Source organism: Typopeltis vanoorti, chromosome 4 (assembly GCF_054136105.1).
Source record: "Typopeltis vanoorti isolate ZY-2024b chromosome 4, IOZ_Tvanoo_1.0, whole genome shotgun sequence".
NCBI lineage: Eukaryota > Metazoa > Arthropoda > Arachnida > Uropygi > Thelyphonidae > Typopeltis > Typopeltis vanoorti.
The window spans coordinates 75894950-75908504 of record NC_143552.1 but is presented as its reverse complement, the minus strand read 5'-3'; the positions used below and the strand labels follow the sequence as shown (position 1 = coordinate 75908504).

General features: G+C 35.3%; 1 protein-coding gene across 1 annotated transcript in view; it reads left to right on the top strand.

The window, feature by feature from the left end:
• The window catches only part of LOC150107421 (transcription initiation factor TFIID subunit 1-like), a 688572-nt gene that overhangs the window by 75991 nt on the left and 599026 nt on the right, over window positions 1–13555 (top strand). The window contains exon 6 of the mRNA XM_090391849.1: window positions 7255–7362. Within this exon, the coding sequence (XP_090247975.1) occupies window positions 7255–7362 (108 nt within the window). The remainder of the gene's footprint in view (window positions 1–7254; window positions 7363–13555) is intronic.

Below are 13555 nucleotides of genomic sequence, written 5' to 3'. Positions count from 1 at the left end.
CCTTAGGCCAATTATAAAGATCCTTATCATTTGTTTTGTTATGAATGCTCCATGTGGATCAGTCTCCAGTTGTCTGAGTACTAACCTCATTAAGTAGATCCCTCTTCCTTGTTCTTGTATTATGTTGAAATCCACAACTGTCAATTTTCTTGAACAGTTAGGCCTTTTAATTCAGCCATAGAAATGTTTTTAGTAGAGGGTTTGGAATTGATCAAATTGGCTGCTGTTCTTATACTGTCTCTGATACCATCTCTTGAAATTCTATGTAATCTTTTTTCTGTGTTTGTTGCATGTCCACTTTATATGATTTGGTTTTCTCAACCAATATATTACCCAAAGATAGGTTAACCATTTCTTTAAATTTGCCTGTTTCATTTCTTTCATCCATAAGATTAGTGAATTTCTTCTAAAGTGAGCATGTTTTTTTGCATTTTTGCCTTAATTGAGGACATGTCTGTTAAGTCCCGTTGTGGTAGTACATAGCCGCAATAGACGTTTTTTAATTTTAAGGAATGTAAAACTTAGATGTCCTCCAACCCATTGTAACCAATATCAAAGTCTAATTTTAAGCCAGCTGTTGTTAGTGTACATTTAAAGACTTGCATAGCTGTGAATTAGAATGCTTTGTAGTCATTATACAACACACGACAATGTCATGCATCTAACATCTCTACGTTATGTTCGCCTAGTTTTTCATTCTGTATAAGATAGCATTACCTTATAAATCACCCAGTTAATACCAACTTTTTTTCAGATTCATAATTTTATCCTGAAATTGTATGTGGTGATTTGTAGGAAACTGGTCCATTAAGCAATTAAAATTTTTTTCCTCAATGTTTATTATTCATGATTCATATACTGGATTAGCTATAATAGTTTAATTAGCTTATTATTCCCATCACTAATCACTGCTAAACTATGATAAATAAGCAAATTTTCCCTTAGTATACATAAACTTTTGGGCATGTTAAACTGTTCTAACTGGATGTTAGAACAGTTTTCATATCAATAAAGGCTTTTCTTGTTATCTCTATTCTACTTTTTATTTCTTTAAGGGAATTTCCTCCATCTGTAAACATTTGTCTCAAATATATGGAAGACTGAACCTGTTCAATTTTCTTTTAGTTAACAGTTAAATTTGGTTTTTTATTTATTGGTTCTTTTGATGTTGAGAGTTTATTTTTCACTTGGTTAGACTATAATAAGTTTAGTTTAATCCTTTATCCAAGTGTGAGCAAACAAAGTTTGCACCTGAAAGTATCTTCAGGACTGGGGTAAGGTAGTGCAACACCAGGAAACTCGTTGCAAAGGTGGAGAAAGCTCTCATTAATCCTATGAGAGTTTATTTTTCACTTGGTTAGGATGACCTCTCATTGCTTCTGCCTTTGTATCTCCACTACTGAGCCTGGCTCCCACTGACGAGACCTCAATAAAGGTCGAAACCGGTATGGGTAGTGGCTCTTGCCTTAATGCATAGCATTACGCATATCTGCAAGGAGATGTGTTTTGCATTATGGGAGATACTGAGATAGGAGTAATGAGAGCTTTCTCCACCTTTGCAACGAGTTGCCTGGTGTTGCACTACCTCACCCCAGCCCTGAAGATACTTTCAGGTGCAAACTTTGTTTGCTCACACTTGGATAAAGGATTAAACTAAACTTATTACGGTTCTTTTGATATAATCATGCACTTTATTTTCTTTAGGTTAATAATTAATCTCAGTCTAAGCTTCTGTTGTAAATTTCTGTGACTAAGTTTTGAAGATCATCTTCAGATTCAGCTATAAGGACCGTGTCATCTGCATACCTGAAGTTCCTACCTCCTGTTTTACACCCTTCAATTCTGCAATATCTTTAAAAACTTGTTCACTGTATATATTATACAGTAAGGATGATAAGACACATCCTTGTCTTAGTCCTTTTTTTGATTTTAAAGTTTTCAGAATATGCATATTCCAGTATATATTCGTAATTATATGTAGAGCTTTTCCTTTTAATCCATTATTCTGTAGATATGAATTAATTTCTTGTGATCTATTGAATCAAATGGTTTGGCGTAATCAATAAAACAAAGATATATGTTTTCTAGTTATCGAATCTTCTTTCACATAATGTTTTCAAATTGAAAATTCCTTCTCTTGTACCTTTGTCTTTTTGAAAACCTGATTGAGTATCTTCTATTTCTGTTGACAAAGTGCCTTTTATTCTTTCTAGGATTATTCTCAGTAGTAGTTTTGTAACATGGCTTGTTAAACTTATTAGTCTATATTCTGAACATTCAAAAGTTCTTGAAATTTTGGGGATAGTGACAAAGATGGATTTTCTTAGATACAGGGATGTATCCTGTACCATAGATATTATTAAAAATAACTTTTAGGTTATTAATTGTGTTTTCCTTTAATTTCTTTAACAATTCAATAGAGATCTGATCAGGGCCTGGTGTTTTACCTATTTTCAATTGACGTATAGCATATTCTATTTCTTTATATGTATTTGGTTCACCATCCATATTTTGTGTATCTTTGTATATTCATAAGTTCTAATATTGATTCTATCATTCACAGTTTTTTCTTATTGTATTTAATTTTTCAAATAATCTTGTTGGCTATCTCATATATTGCACTTTTAAAATTTGACTTTTTTTTTTTCCAGTTTTCCTTGAGTTAAAGATACCAAGCAATTTTAAACCTGGTTTTACTCCATTTCCCAAGTAAGCAAACAGACAAACAAGTCAAGTTTGCACCTGCAAGTGTTGCAAGTCTAGTTGATCCTACAGGTAGTGCAAGACCAAGGCAACTCATGGTAAAAGTAGAATAAGCTCTGATCACTAATCTTAATATTTTACCATTAATGCCAAAACACATCTCCTAGAGGAGATGTATGATGTTTTGTATTAAAGGCAAGGGGGCCACTACCCAGACCCGTTTTGACCTTTATTGAGGTCTCATCAGTGGGAGCCAGGCTAGAAATACCAAGATTAGTAATACAGAGCTTATACGTATTTTACCAGAACAAGTCCATAAGGTGTTTTAACCTTATTAAATAAAAATCTCAGGAGGAGATATAAATGTAGAAAGTATTTTACCTTGGGTATAATAAATGCTAAAGATACCAAGCAATTTTAAACCTGGTTTTACTGCATTTACCAAGTAAGCAAACAGACAAGTCAAGTCAAGTTACCTTGGTCTTGCACTACCTGTAGGATCAGCTAGACTTGCAACACTTGCAGGTGCAAACTTGACTCTTGGCACCTTGTCATATGCCTTTTCCAGATCGACAAAACTTAAATACAGATCTTTGTTATATTCCAATGCTTTCTCAACTATTTGTCATAAAGTGAAGATCTGATCCTGACAGCCTCTATTTGGCCTGAATCCAGCTTGTTCTTTACCAAGCTTTTCTTGCACAATTCTTCTCAACCATTTCTCAAGTATGCCTGCATAGATCTATTTCTAACCCACCTCCGATCCATAAGTTGAAATTGGTTTGAACACTGTCTTATATAAAGCTAATTTAGTGTTTTGACTAATTTCTCTCTTATTCCATATAAATTTATTCAATTGACTTCCTGCCATACCAGCTTTGTTGATTCTGTTGTTTATTTCCATATTTAATTTACCATCTTCACTAAAAATCGTGCCTAAGTAACTGAAATGTTTTACTTGTTCTATAGGTTCTCCATTCACAAGGTAGTTGATATTTTCAGTGCTTCTGCCTGTTTTCATTGTCATTGTCTTGATAATGCTGACCTTCATACCATATCTATTACAAAGTTATTCAATTTAGTCAGGGAATCTTGCAGACTTGTAGCAGCTTGATTTAGAAGTATAACATCGTCCGCATAAAGCAAAGAGCTGACATTAACATCTCCAATTTTGATATAATGTTTAATACCACTTTCCTTCATAATGTGATCCATATAGATAATGAATAACAGAGGGGATAATGTATACATCCTTGTCTCACATCAGATTTAACATTAAATCATCTTCCTGTATTTCCTTGAATTCTAACTGCTGACTTACAACTCAAATAAAGACTAAGTGTTGCTTGATATAATGCCCCAATGACACCATATAACTGTAGCGTATTGAATAGCTTCTCTCTTGGCACCTTGTCATATGTTTTTCACAAATCGACAAAACTTAAAAATACAGATTTCTGTTATATTCCCATGCTTTCTCGACTATTTGTCGTAGAGTGAAGATCTGATCCCTCTATTTGGCCTGAATCCAGCTTGTTCCTCACCAAGTTTTTCTTCCACAATTCTTCTCAATGGTTTCTCAAGTATACTTGCATAGATCTTGCCAGGAACACTCAGTAGGAAAATACCTCTGTAATTCTCACATTCAGTTTTTATTTTCCTTTTTATATATGGGTACTATAAGAGCTCTACTCCAATCATTGGTAATTCGTCCCTCTGTCCAGCCTTTCTGAACTATGCAGTGCAGCCATTGTAAGACTCTTATACCATCATACCTCAGTATTTCTGGTCGAATATCATCTACTCCTGCTGCTTTCCACATTTCAAGCTTTTGATGGCTTTTTCTATTTCAAGTATGGGTATGTATTCCTGACTGCATGCCTGTCAGTGTTTTTTACCACTGTGCTGTCATCACTGTTTGTTTGCAGTTTTTCAAAGTAATTACTCCATACTTCAAAGGATATCTTTTTCTCCTGTTTTCATCTCACCTTTATCATCTCTAACTCCTTTTACAGCACTCTTTCCTTCATTCCTAAACTTCTTCAACACCCTCCAGAATATTTCCACCTTCTTGATATTTATTTTCTATATTCTTGCCAAAGTCCGGTCATGACTTTTGTTTAGCTGGTATTCTCTGTATTCTCCAAGAGCAAAAGCTGACTTATTTGACAGGAACTTTTGATATGCTTTCTTCTTTTCCTTCACTGCCTCTTTAACCTCCTGTCTCCACCAGGGAGTTCTGATTTTTTTATCCTTGCAGACAACCTCACCACATGCCTCTCTGTCAGAATCAATCAATGTTTTCTTCAGAGTTTGCCACTGAATCTCCAAGGTTTGATTACTGTTCTCAAACTCTTTCATTTTTTCTTCAATAATCTTTGTGTATTTTAGTCTACAGTTCACATCTGAGAGCTGCTCAACTTTTATTCGCTTTAAAACTTTCTTACATGTTATTCTTTTCAATATGAAATTCAATTTTATCCTGCTCAACACTAAATAGTGATCACTTCCAATTTCAAATCCTCTGTACACTGTGGTGTCCTGCACCAGGGAGAAAACATCACTATCAACAATAACATAGTCAGTGAGAGACTTTTTTTATTCCTTGCTTCTTCTCGCCATGTGAATTTGTGCACATTTTTATGTTGGAACATGGGGTTGGTAATAACCAGTCGATGTCCTGAGCAGGAATCCAACAGATATTTGGCATTATTATTAGCTTTGCTCTTTTCTCCAAATTTTCCCAAAATATTTTTGTATGTCTCACAATCATTTCCTACTCTGCTATTTAGATCTCCAACTATGACCAACTTTTCCTTTTTCATTGTGTCAGTTACTTTTTCTAAAGCCTCAAAAAATTCAACCACTTCTACCTTAGTAGAACCTTCTGTGGGACCATAGGCACAAATAAGTCTCATTGTCCAGTTCCCCATTCTCATATTTGCCCACATTACTCTATTTGAGACTGACTGCCATTCAAGAAGATTAGCCTCGTATTTTGTGTTGAATACTATGGCTACTCCTTCTTTTTCCTTATTTGTCATGGCATGATATAACATTTTGTATTTATTGCTCAGAAAGATCTCACCAGTTTTTGTCTTTTTTGTTTCAGTCATCCCTATTATGTCGATCTGGTACTTATCTATTTCCTCAGTTAGCTCCATTTCTTTGCCATTGATGCTTCTTATGTTGATAGTACCGATCTTTAATTCTGGTGATGTTGAGTTTGGGGTTTGTTTTCAGATTTGTTCCAGTATCTGACTTTTAGCTGTTCGCCCTGGTTCCCTGGTGGAAACAACGGGAAGCTTGTTTAACCGGGTGACGCCTCAGCCAGCATGAAATTTTGTGGTATTGTACCATCATTTTTTATTTTGGTTTAACCAATAAGAATACAATTTGGTCACCTAAATCCCAAATTTCCAGCTCATCCTCGTTCGTTCAGTATCCAAGTAGATACCCAACAGGATGCATCACGAGAAGGTGAGGATTGGACATTAGGTTAGAAGCCCTGATTGGTTCTCTGCATTCCTTTAAAGGCTATGTGGAGGTCTGCTCTCAGTTATACAGCTTTGATCCTTAAGCACCCCCTAACAGAATTATCGCTTAATTAAATGTGAATATGCATATGCATAAGGTAGGGAGTTTTCTTATGCGTATTGGTTTGGCCACAGTGTATATAATCAGTATAGGGCTTATTCATTGGCCCCTCCCTCCTTCAGCAATGATCATTTTTGGGTAGAGTTGGATTTTCCGATTTTCACCTCAAAAGCAAATCCACAACTACATCTAATTAGAAATTTCCCATTGGAGTTGGACATAAAGTAGGAATGTTGATACTTGATGTCTCATTATGTAAAAAATATCATAGAAGTTGTCTTATAACTATGTGACTATTTTGATCATGAGGGCCAGATTTTAAGCAAAAGATGATAGCGGTTGGGGGCATGTTGCTCTTGTCTGAAATTTATTTGTTGAGTAAAGTTGTGACTAAACAGAACTGGAAATGCACACAAGGTCAAAATTTTACTATATACGATATAATTGTTAATATCTTGTTTCTACTTTTAGAATTCTATATTTTCATAAAGCGAAAAAACCCTTTACACTCAAAGGTGAGGATGTGATAGTAATCAGAACTTAAATAGAAATAACAAAGAGCTTGATAGAGGGTACTTGTGTATGATAAACTGTTGCCATACAGTTCATGGCTATGGAGTGTTTGAATGTGTGCGTGTTTGCTTGTGTCTGTGTGAACATTTGTCTTTTTTAAACGGATTTCTCGATATATTCATATGTTGTTGGATTAAAGTTATTAACAAGCTGTAGGTAGGTAGGATATGCCTCTTTTACTGCAGAGGCACAGATAACTTTAGTTAGTGCTTGGTGATCTCATGGTGTCCAAAATTTTAATATGAATCATGATTATAACTTGAGCTAATATTGGACTGTTGGTAATTGTAGTTTATTAGCATCAGGTCGTTTACTTTTTTACTTGCATTTGATGAATATACTCATTTATTAATTTCATAGCTCTGTTCTTAATATTTTCAGACTGGAACGTTAAATCAATTGCTGCTGTAGATTATTCTGACATTAGTGAATTGGCTGATGATTCAGAAGAACTTGGAGCAGCTGTTGTCTGTATGAATAAATCACCAGGTATATATAATTTTATATTCTTTATTATTTTGATACTTTGTTTAATTTTGAAAAAAAAAAAAAGTCCTACTATATGAGGGTGGTCTGAAAAGATCTCAGCCTCGACCGTAGATGGCAGCACTATCGGTAAGATTTTTTTTGTAAGTTGGTACATCTGTCATAATCATCCATGTAAAATTGCAAGTCATTCTATCAAGTAGTTTGTTTTATACAGCTGTCTGAAGAAAAAGTGTTGTCTGCATCCCTTGAAATGGATAAAATTGAGCATCGTGCGGTTATAAAATTCTTTGTAAAAGAAGATTTAACAGCAAAAGAAATTCATTCGAAGTTCATAAAAGTTTATGGGCACTCTTCTCTTTCATTTTTTACAATTAAAAAATGGGCTGCCGAGTTTAAATGTGGCTGTACCAGCCTTGAAGATGATCCACATGAAGGATGTCCAAAAAGTGTAACAACACCAGAAATCATTGATCAAGTGCATGATATGGTATTGGATGACTGGCGAATCAAAGAGCTTGAAATTGCAGAGACTATAGACATTTCAAAAGAACGTGTAGGATATATTTTGCATGAAGAATTGCAAATGAAAAAGCTTTGCGCAACACGGTTGCCACACTTGCTCACAGTAGATCAAAACACACTCAGACGAAAATCTCTGAACAGTACTTGGAGTATTTTAACAAGAATAAAACTGATTTTGTGCATCGATTTATTACTATGGATGAGACTTAGATTCACCATTACATGGCAGAATCCAAACAGCAGTCAAAACAGTGGACAGAAGCCGGTTGTTCAATGCTAAAGAAGACAAATTCGGTTCCATCTGCAGGAAAGGTCCTGACATCAGTGTTTTGGGATGCTAAAGGCATTTTGTTTATTAATTATCTTGAAAAGGTAAAACAATAATCAGGGAATATTATTCCAATCTTTTAACCAGAGTAGACGAAAAAATTCGTTAAGAAAGATCCGGTTTGCAGAAGAAGAAAAAATCATCTTTCATCAGGACAATGCACCTGCCCACAAATGTCTTATGGCAATAGGAAAATTAAGGGATCTGCACTGTGAATTGTTGGAGCATCCACCCTATTCCCCAGATTTGGCTCTCTGTGACCTCTATCTCTTTCCAAAACTAAAACTCTTTCTCACTGGTCAGTGTTTTTCTTCACAGATATTTTGCAGATCTTACTAGGAACCACTACAGGGATGGAATAATGGTGCTGGAGTATTGTTGGAATAAATTAGTCTTAAGGGAGATTATGTTGAAAAATAAAAATCATTTTGAAATTATAAATTCATTTTTTCATTGTTAGGGCGAGAACTTTTCAGACCACCCTTATATATATAAATTAACTTTACTGTTTGAAGTTCACTTCTCTGATTTGCTTGCTTGAGATTACGTGGTGTTGGAATATGTTCAACATCCTCTCGTACACCTTGCCTAATCCTGGTTACATCCATGATTACCTGTTAACTTCACATTAATTTCACATTAATCATTTTTTGATTTTTGTGTTTCACAGTATTTTTAAATATATGGTAGAAGGCTCATTGAATGCAATCTGCTTGGTGTCACAAGAAAGTGACATATTTTGTAGAGCTTTGGTGTGACTATCAAATGTGAAAAGTTTATGCATTTTTTACTCCCACTTTCTATAAAGCATAAGATTTAATTTATTATGTATTTTATGTTTTACAATTTTACACTACTTATAGCATATAACAGAGCTATTATCAGGGTGGTTTGAAATGACAACGAAATTTTTGCAGTACAATGCATATTAGCAATGGGAACTAGATAACCCTATTCAACTGTTGTAAATTAGGAAGAGGGCTGTTACCATCTGCTTTGGATTACAGAGCATGAGGACAAAGGAAACTGAAGAATAGCAAAACAAGATAATGTGGGAAAAATACTATTGGAATGCAGTAATTGTTTCATGTGAGTGAACCTCAATTTTTTGAATTTCAAGTAGGAGTTTTTTTGCAGTGGAGAATGCTGATCAAGCTGTTACAACATATACAAAATATAAAGAAACTGAGTATTTAAGGAAAAAGTGAGAATATTTCAAAATAGAAATAGAAATGCTACAACTCGCATAATTTTTGGCATCTTTGTCGCGCACTTATTCAAGGTTTCATTCTGTAGTCCTAAACTTTTCTTTCGTCTCAGGCTTTGGATTTCTTCCTACAGTGTCTCGTATCACCAGTGTCTCATCAGGAATGTTGCGGGATCTGGAACGCAGATTTCCTGCATTCATGGGCTTGGGCGAGGTGATCCAACATATGGAATGTTTGCATTCTTCTCCGATACTGAAATCCACTCCTCGGTCACTAACTCCCGACAACCTTCTGCTGCTGCGTCATAGGTTTAGACGACTTCTTGGCTTCTGGTGGACTGGCGCCCTTCTCTTCCTTCCGACCTCTGAATAGTCATGTCCTCGATAGTTGACTGCCGATATTCAATGTTCTTGCTGTCACCTTTTATTCCTCCTCCTTCGGAACCTTGCATGAAAAGTTGAGACCCCTGAAGAATTTGGCACGACTCCTTGATCTGTTACTAACACCGACTATTTCTTTCTTCTCCTAAGTGCACTCCAACAATCCATTTTGTCCTATAACGGAACCTTGTCTGATCAGTGCCGATCCTTTTAACATTGACCTTGAAGGAGGTCACATACAGCGCTCGTAAACAAAAGTTTCTTATACACAAAGTCAGAGCAATAATATAAAATTTCTGATGACAAAGCATTACTCTTGTTTTTACCAAATTTGGACGTTCTCTGTTTACAAACTTTTAGCAAGCTAATTCCAATCTGATTATTGGCTTTTATCATTCTTTGTGCAGAGACATACAAGGTTATTTTTATAACCCTTTCTATAACACTTTATAACATTATCTTTTGAGATGTGACCTCTGTAAAAGTCGATTTAAAGTGCTTGTAAAATTTTAAGCTACGTCGAATTTTACAATGGTTTAAAATTAATTAAATCAGTGCAAAGAGAAATCCCCCATTAATCTTTTAAGAGTTAAACTCTTGGATGATAAAAGTATTAACTGCTTTATTTGCAAAGAATAAATGAAAAACTACAGCAAATAAAAGAAATGATGATAGAATAAAATAATTTAAGAAAACGTTAATAAATGCAGCATTAGAATACCTTGGAACAAAAAATAAATGGAAATGGAGAAGAGGAATAATAAACTGGGATGACAACATTGAAGCAGTAATAAGAGAGAAAGAAGCTTATAAATAATGGATAAACCCAAGATCACTAGAAGCAGAAATTAATCATAAAAGGGCAATAGCAAAAAAAAAAAAAAAGCCAGAAAAAGAATAGAGAAACATGAATCACTTCATAGCAAAATTGGAAAGAGATCTTACAGCGAAGAGACCAAATATATACAGAATTCTAAGATATATGAATAAGGAGTTCAAAGAAAAAGTGAAACTTGAAATAATCAAAGAGAAAAACCGACTGGACCTCTTCCAAAATTTAAGGTATGATAATAATGGAACTAAAACTGATATCATGCTAACTTCTAATTATACAGCAGAAGAATTAACATTACAAGAAATCCAACAAGCAATATAACAAAGTGAATCAGTAAAATTCCCTGTAGATGGCTTTGAAAAGGGACAATCATGCATTGACCCTGCTTTTACATTAAAAAGCTTAATGGAGAAGCATTGTGAATTCAACGTAGAAACATACATAGTATTTGTAGATTATCAGAAAACCTTTGACAGTTTAAGGAACGAACTGTGGATCATACTCACGAATCCTAACTTTCCAAATCAGCTGCTTGCAGCATTAACATCTATCAAAACAACTAATTAACTAAGAATTAATGAAAAAGTTAAATAGAAATCAATAAACTGGTGAGTCTGTCAAGGATTTTCATTGTCAACACCATTATTCAATATCTATATAGATGAAATAGTAAAGAAATTAAGAAAATGTAAAACCCATATTTAAACTGAATCGTGGAACTATATTTAATACCCTTTTTGTTTGCAGATGACTAGATAATTATAGCAAGAAGTGAAGATGAACTCTGAAGATCAATATACTCCTTAAACATAATTAATTGCTAAAGAATGCGAAATGCAAATATCAACAGATTAAACAAAAATTATGGCTTTTAAAGAACCATCTCCAGTCAGAAGTAAAATCATGATTGAAAATAAAATTTTAGAACAAATTAATTTGCTTCAAATGCCTTGGTGTGCTGTATCATATACAAAAGAAACTGATATTGATATCAAAATTTCAAAGTTTTTGAATATAACAGGGATGATCATTAATATTTTCAAACCTAATCAAGTCCAAATGCATACAAGAATAAGAGTTCATAAAGTTTTAGCAAGATCTTCTCTATTGTACACAAGTGAATTATGGACTATAAACACGTAGAAAAGAATAGAAACTGGAGAAATACACTATCTGATCAAAAGTATCCAGACGCCTACTTGAAACTGCAATCAGACTTTCCCTGTGACACACTTTCAGTAGTGGACATTAATACGGAATGGGTCCACCCTTTGCTTTTATGACAGCTCTAACTCTGCCGGGGTGACTTTCTACCAGGTGTTGGAACGTCTCTGGAGGAATGGCAGCCCATTTTTCCTGAAGAGCTGTAGCCAGAGCAGTTTGTGATGTGGGTCGTTTGGGTCTGGAGCGAAGTCGGCATTCTAATTCATATCAAAGGTGTGCTCTGGGACTCAGGTCAGTGGTCTGGGCTGGCCAGTCCATTTCTGGAACGTTATTGTCCACAGACCATTCCCTCACAGACCTTGCTTTACGGTGATACAGACAATAGTCATCACTAAATTGATCTTCTACTGTAGACAGCATGCAACAGGTCAAAATGTCCTTGTACCCTTCCACATTTAGATTTCCGTGTAATGTTATGAGAGGGCCAGTCCATTCCATGAAAAGAACCCCCCACACTTTAAATGCCAGCTCCTCCAAATTTCACTGTTGGCACTACACACACTTGCAGGAATTGTTCTCCAGGCATTTGCCATACCCAGACCCTCCCATCAGACTGCCATATAGTAAAGCATGATTCATCACTTCAAATCACACGTTTCCAGTTGTCCACTGTCCATTGGCGTCACTCTTTACACCACTGCAGGCGGTGCTTAGTGTTCACAGGAGGAATGTTTGGTTTATGGACAGCTGCTCAACCATGGAACGTCATTTCTCTTAACTGTTGACACACACAGTCATGGTGCTGACTGGACAGTTAGTAGCACTGCGAAACTCCCAGGTGATTGTTTCACTTGATGTCTGGCGATTTCCACGAATCATCTTCTTCAACGGTCCTTGTCTGTCATTAAATGTGGCCTACCTGACCATGGTTTTGTTGCGGTTGTGCCTTCACTTTTCCACTTCACAATCACATCACCAACTGTTCACTTGGGCAACTTGAGGAGGGTTGAAATGTCTAAGATTTCTTACTAATGTGGCAACCAACAACTAGTTTACGTTTGAAGTCATGATCTCCCTTGACCTATTCATTCTGCTCATGCTTATCACTGAACAATATACAGCTCCGTGCCTCCTTTTATACTGGTAAATGAGGTCATAGTGACATCTAGATGTCAGTTTACGAATTACAGAGGGGTGTCTGGATACATTTGATCAGATAGTTTAAAATTCCCACAAAGGACAGCAGGCTATACTCTGTGGGGGAAAAAAGTAGCACACAGAAATATCTGAGGAAGTAAAAATACTTAGTATTGGACAAAGTATAAAAATACCGAAAGAAGTGGATTGAACATATTGAAAGAATAGACAGTTCAAGACTATCCAAAAAGATACTCTAATACAGCTCAGTTGGAGAAAAAGAAGTCAAGGATGACCAAGGAAAAGATGGAATAAGACTACAGCAGGCCATTGAGCTTAAATGCCTGCAAGGATACTGTAATTTGATACTGTACTACACACTGCTTTTTAAATCGGGGGAAACATTGCATCGAGATACTGAAGTGGTTAGGATGATAGTGATACAGAGAAGGAAGACAGAATTTGAATGTTTCTTTGATTGGGCTCTGGTAACTGGCGTGGACCCAAAGGTCAGTTGAGATTCACTGTTCTTGATTTTTATCACTGATGTTGATTATGGAATTAAGAGAGTTTAATGTTTGAATTTGCAGATGACAAAGTGGGCAAGGTAATTAATATG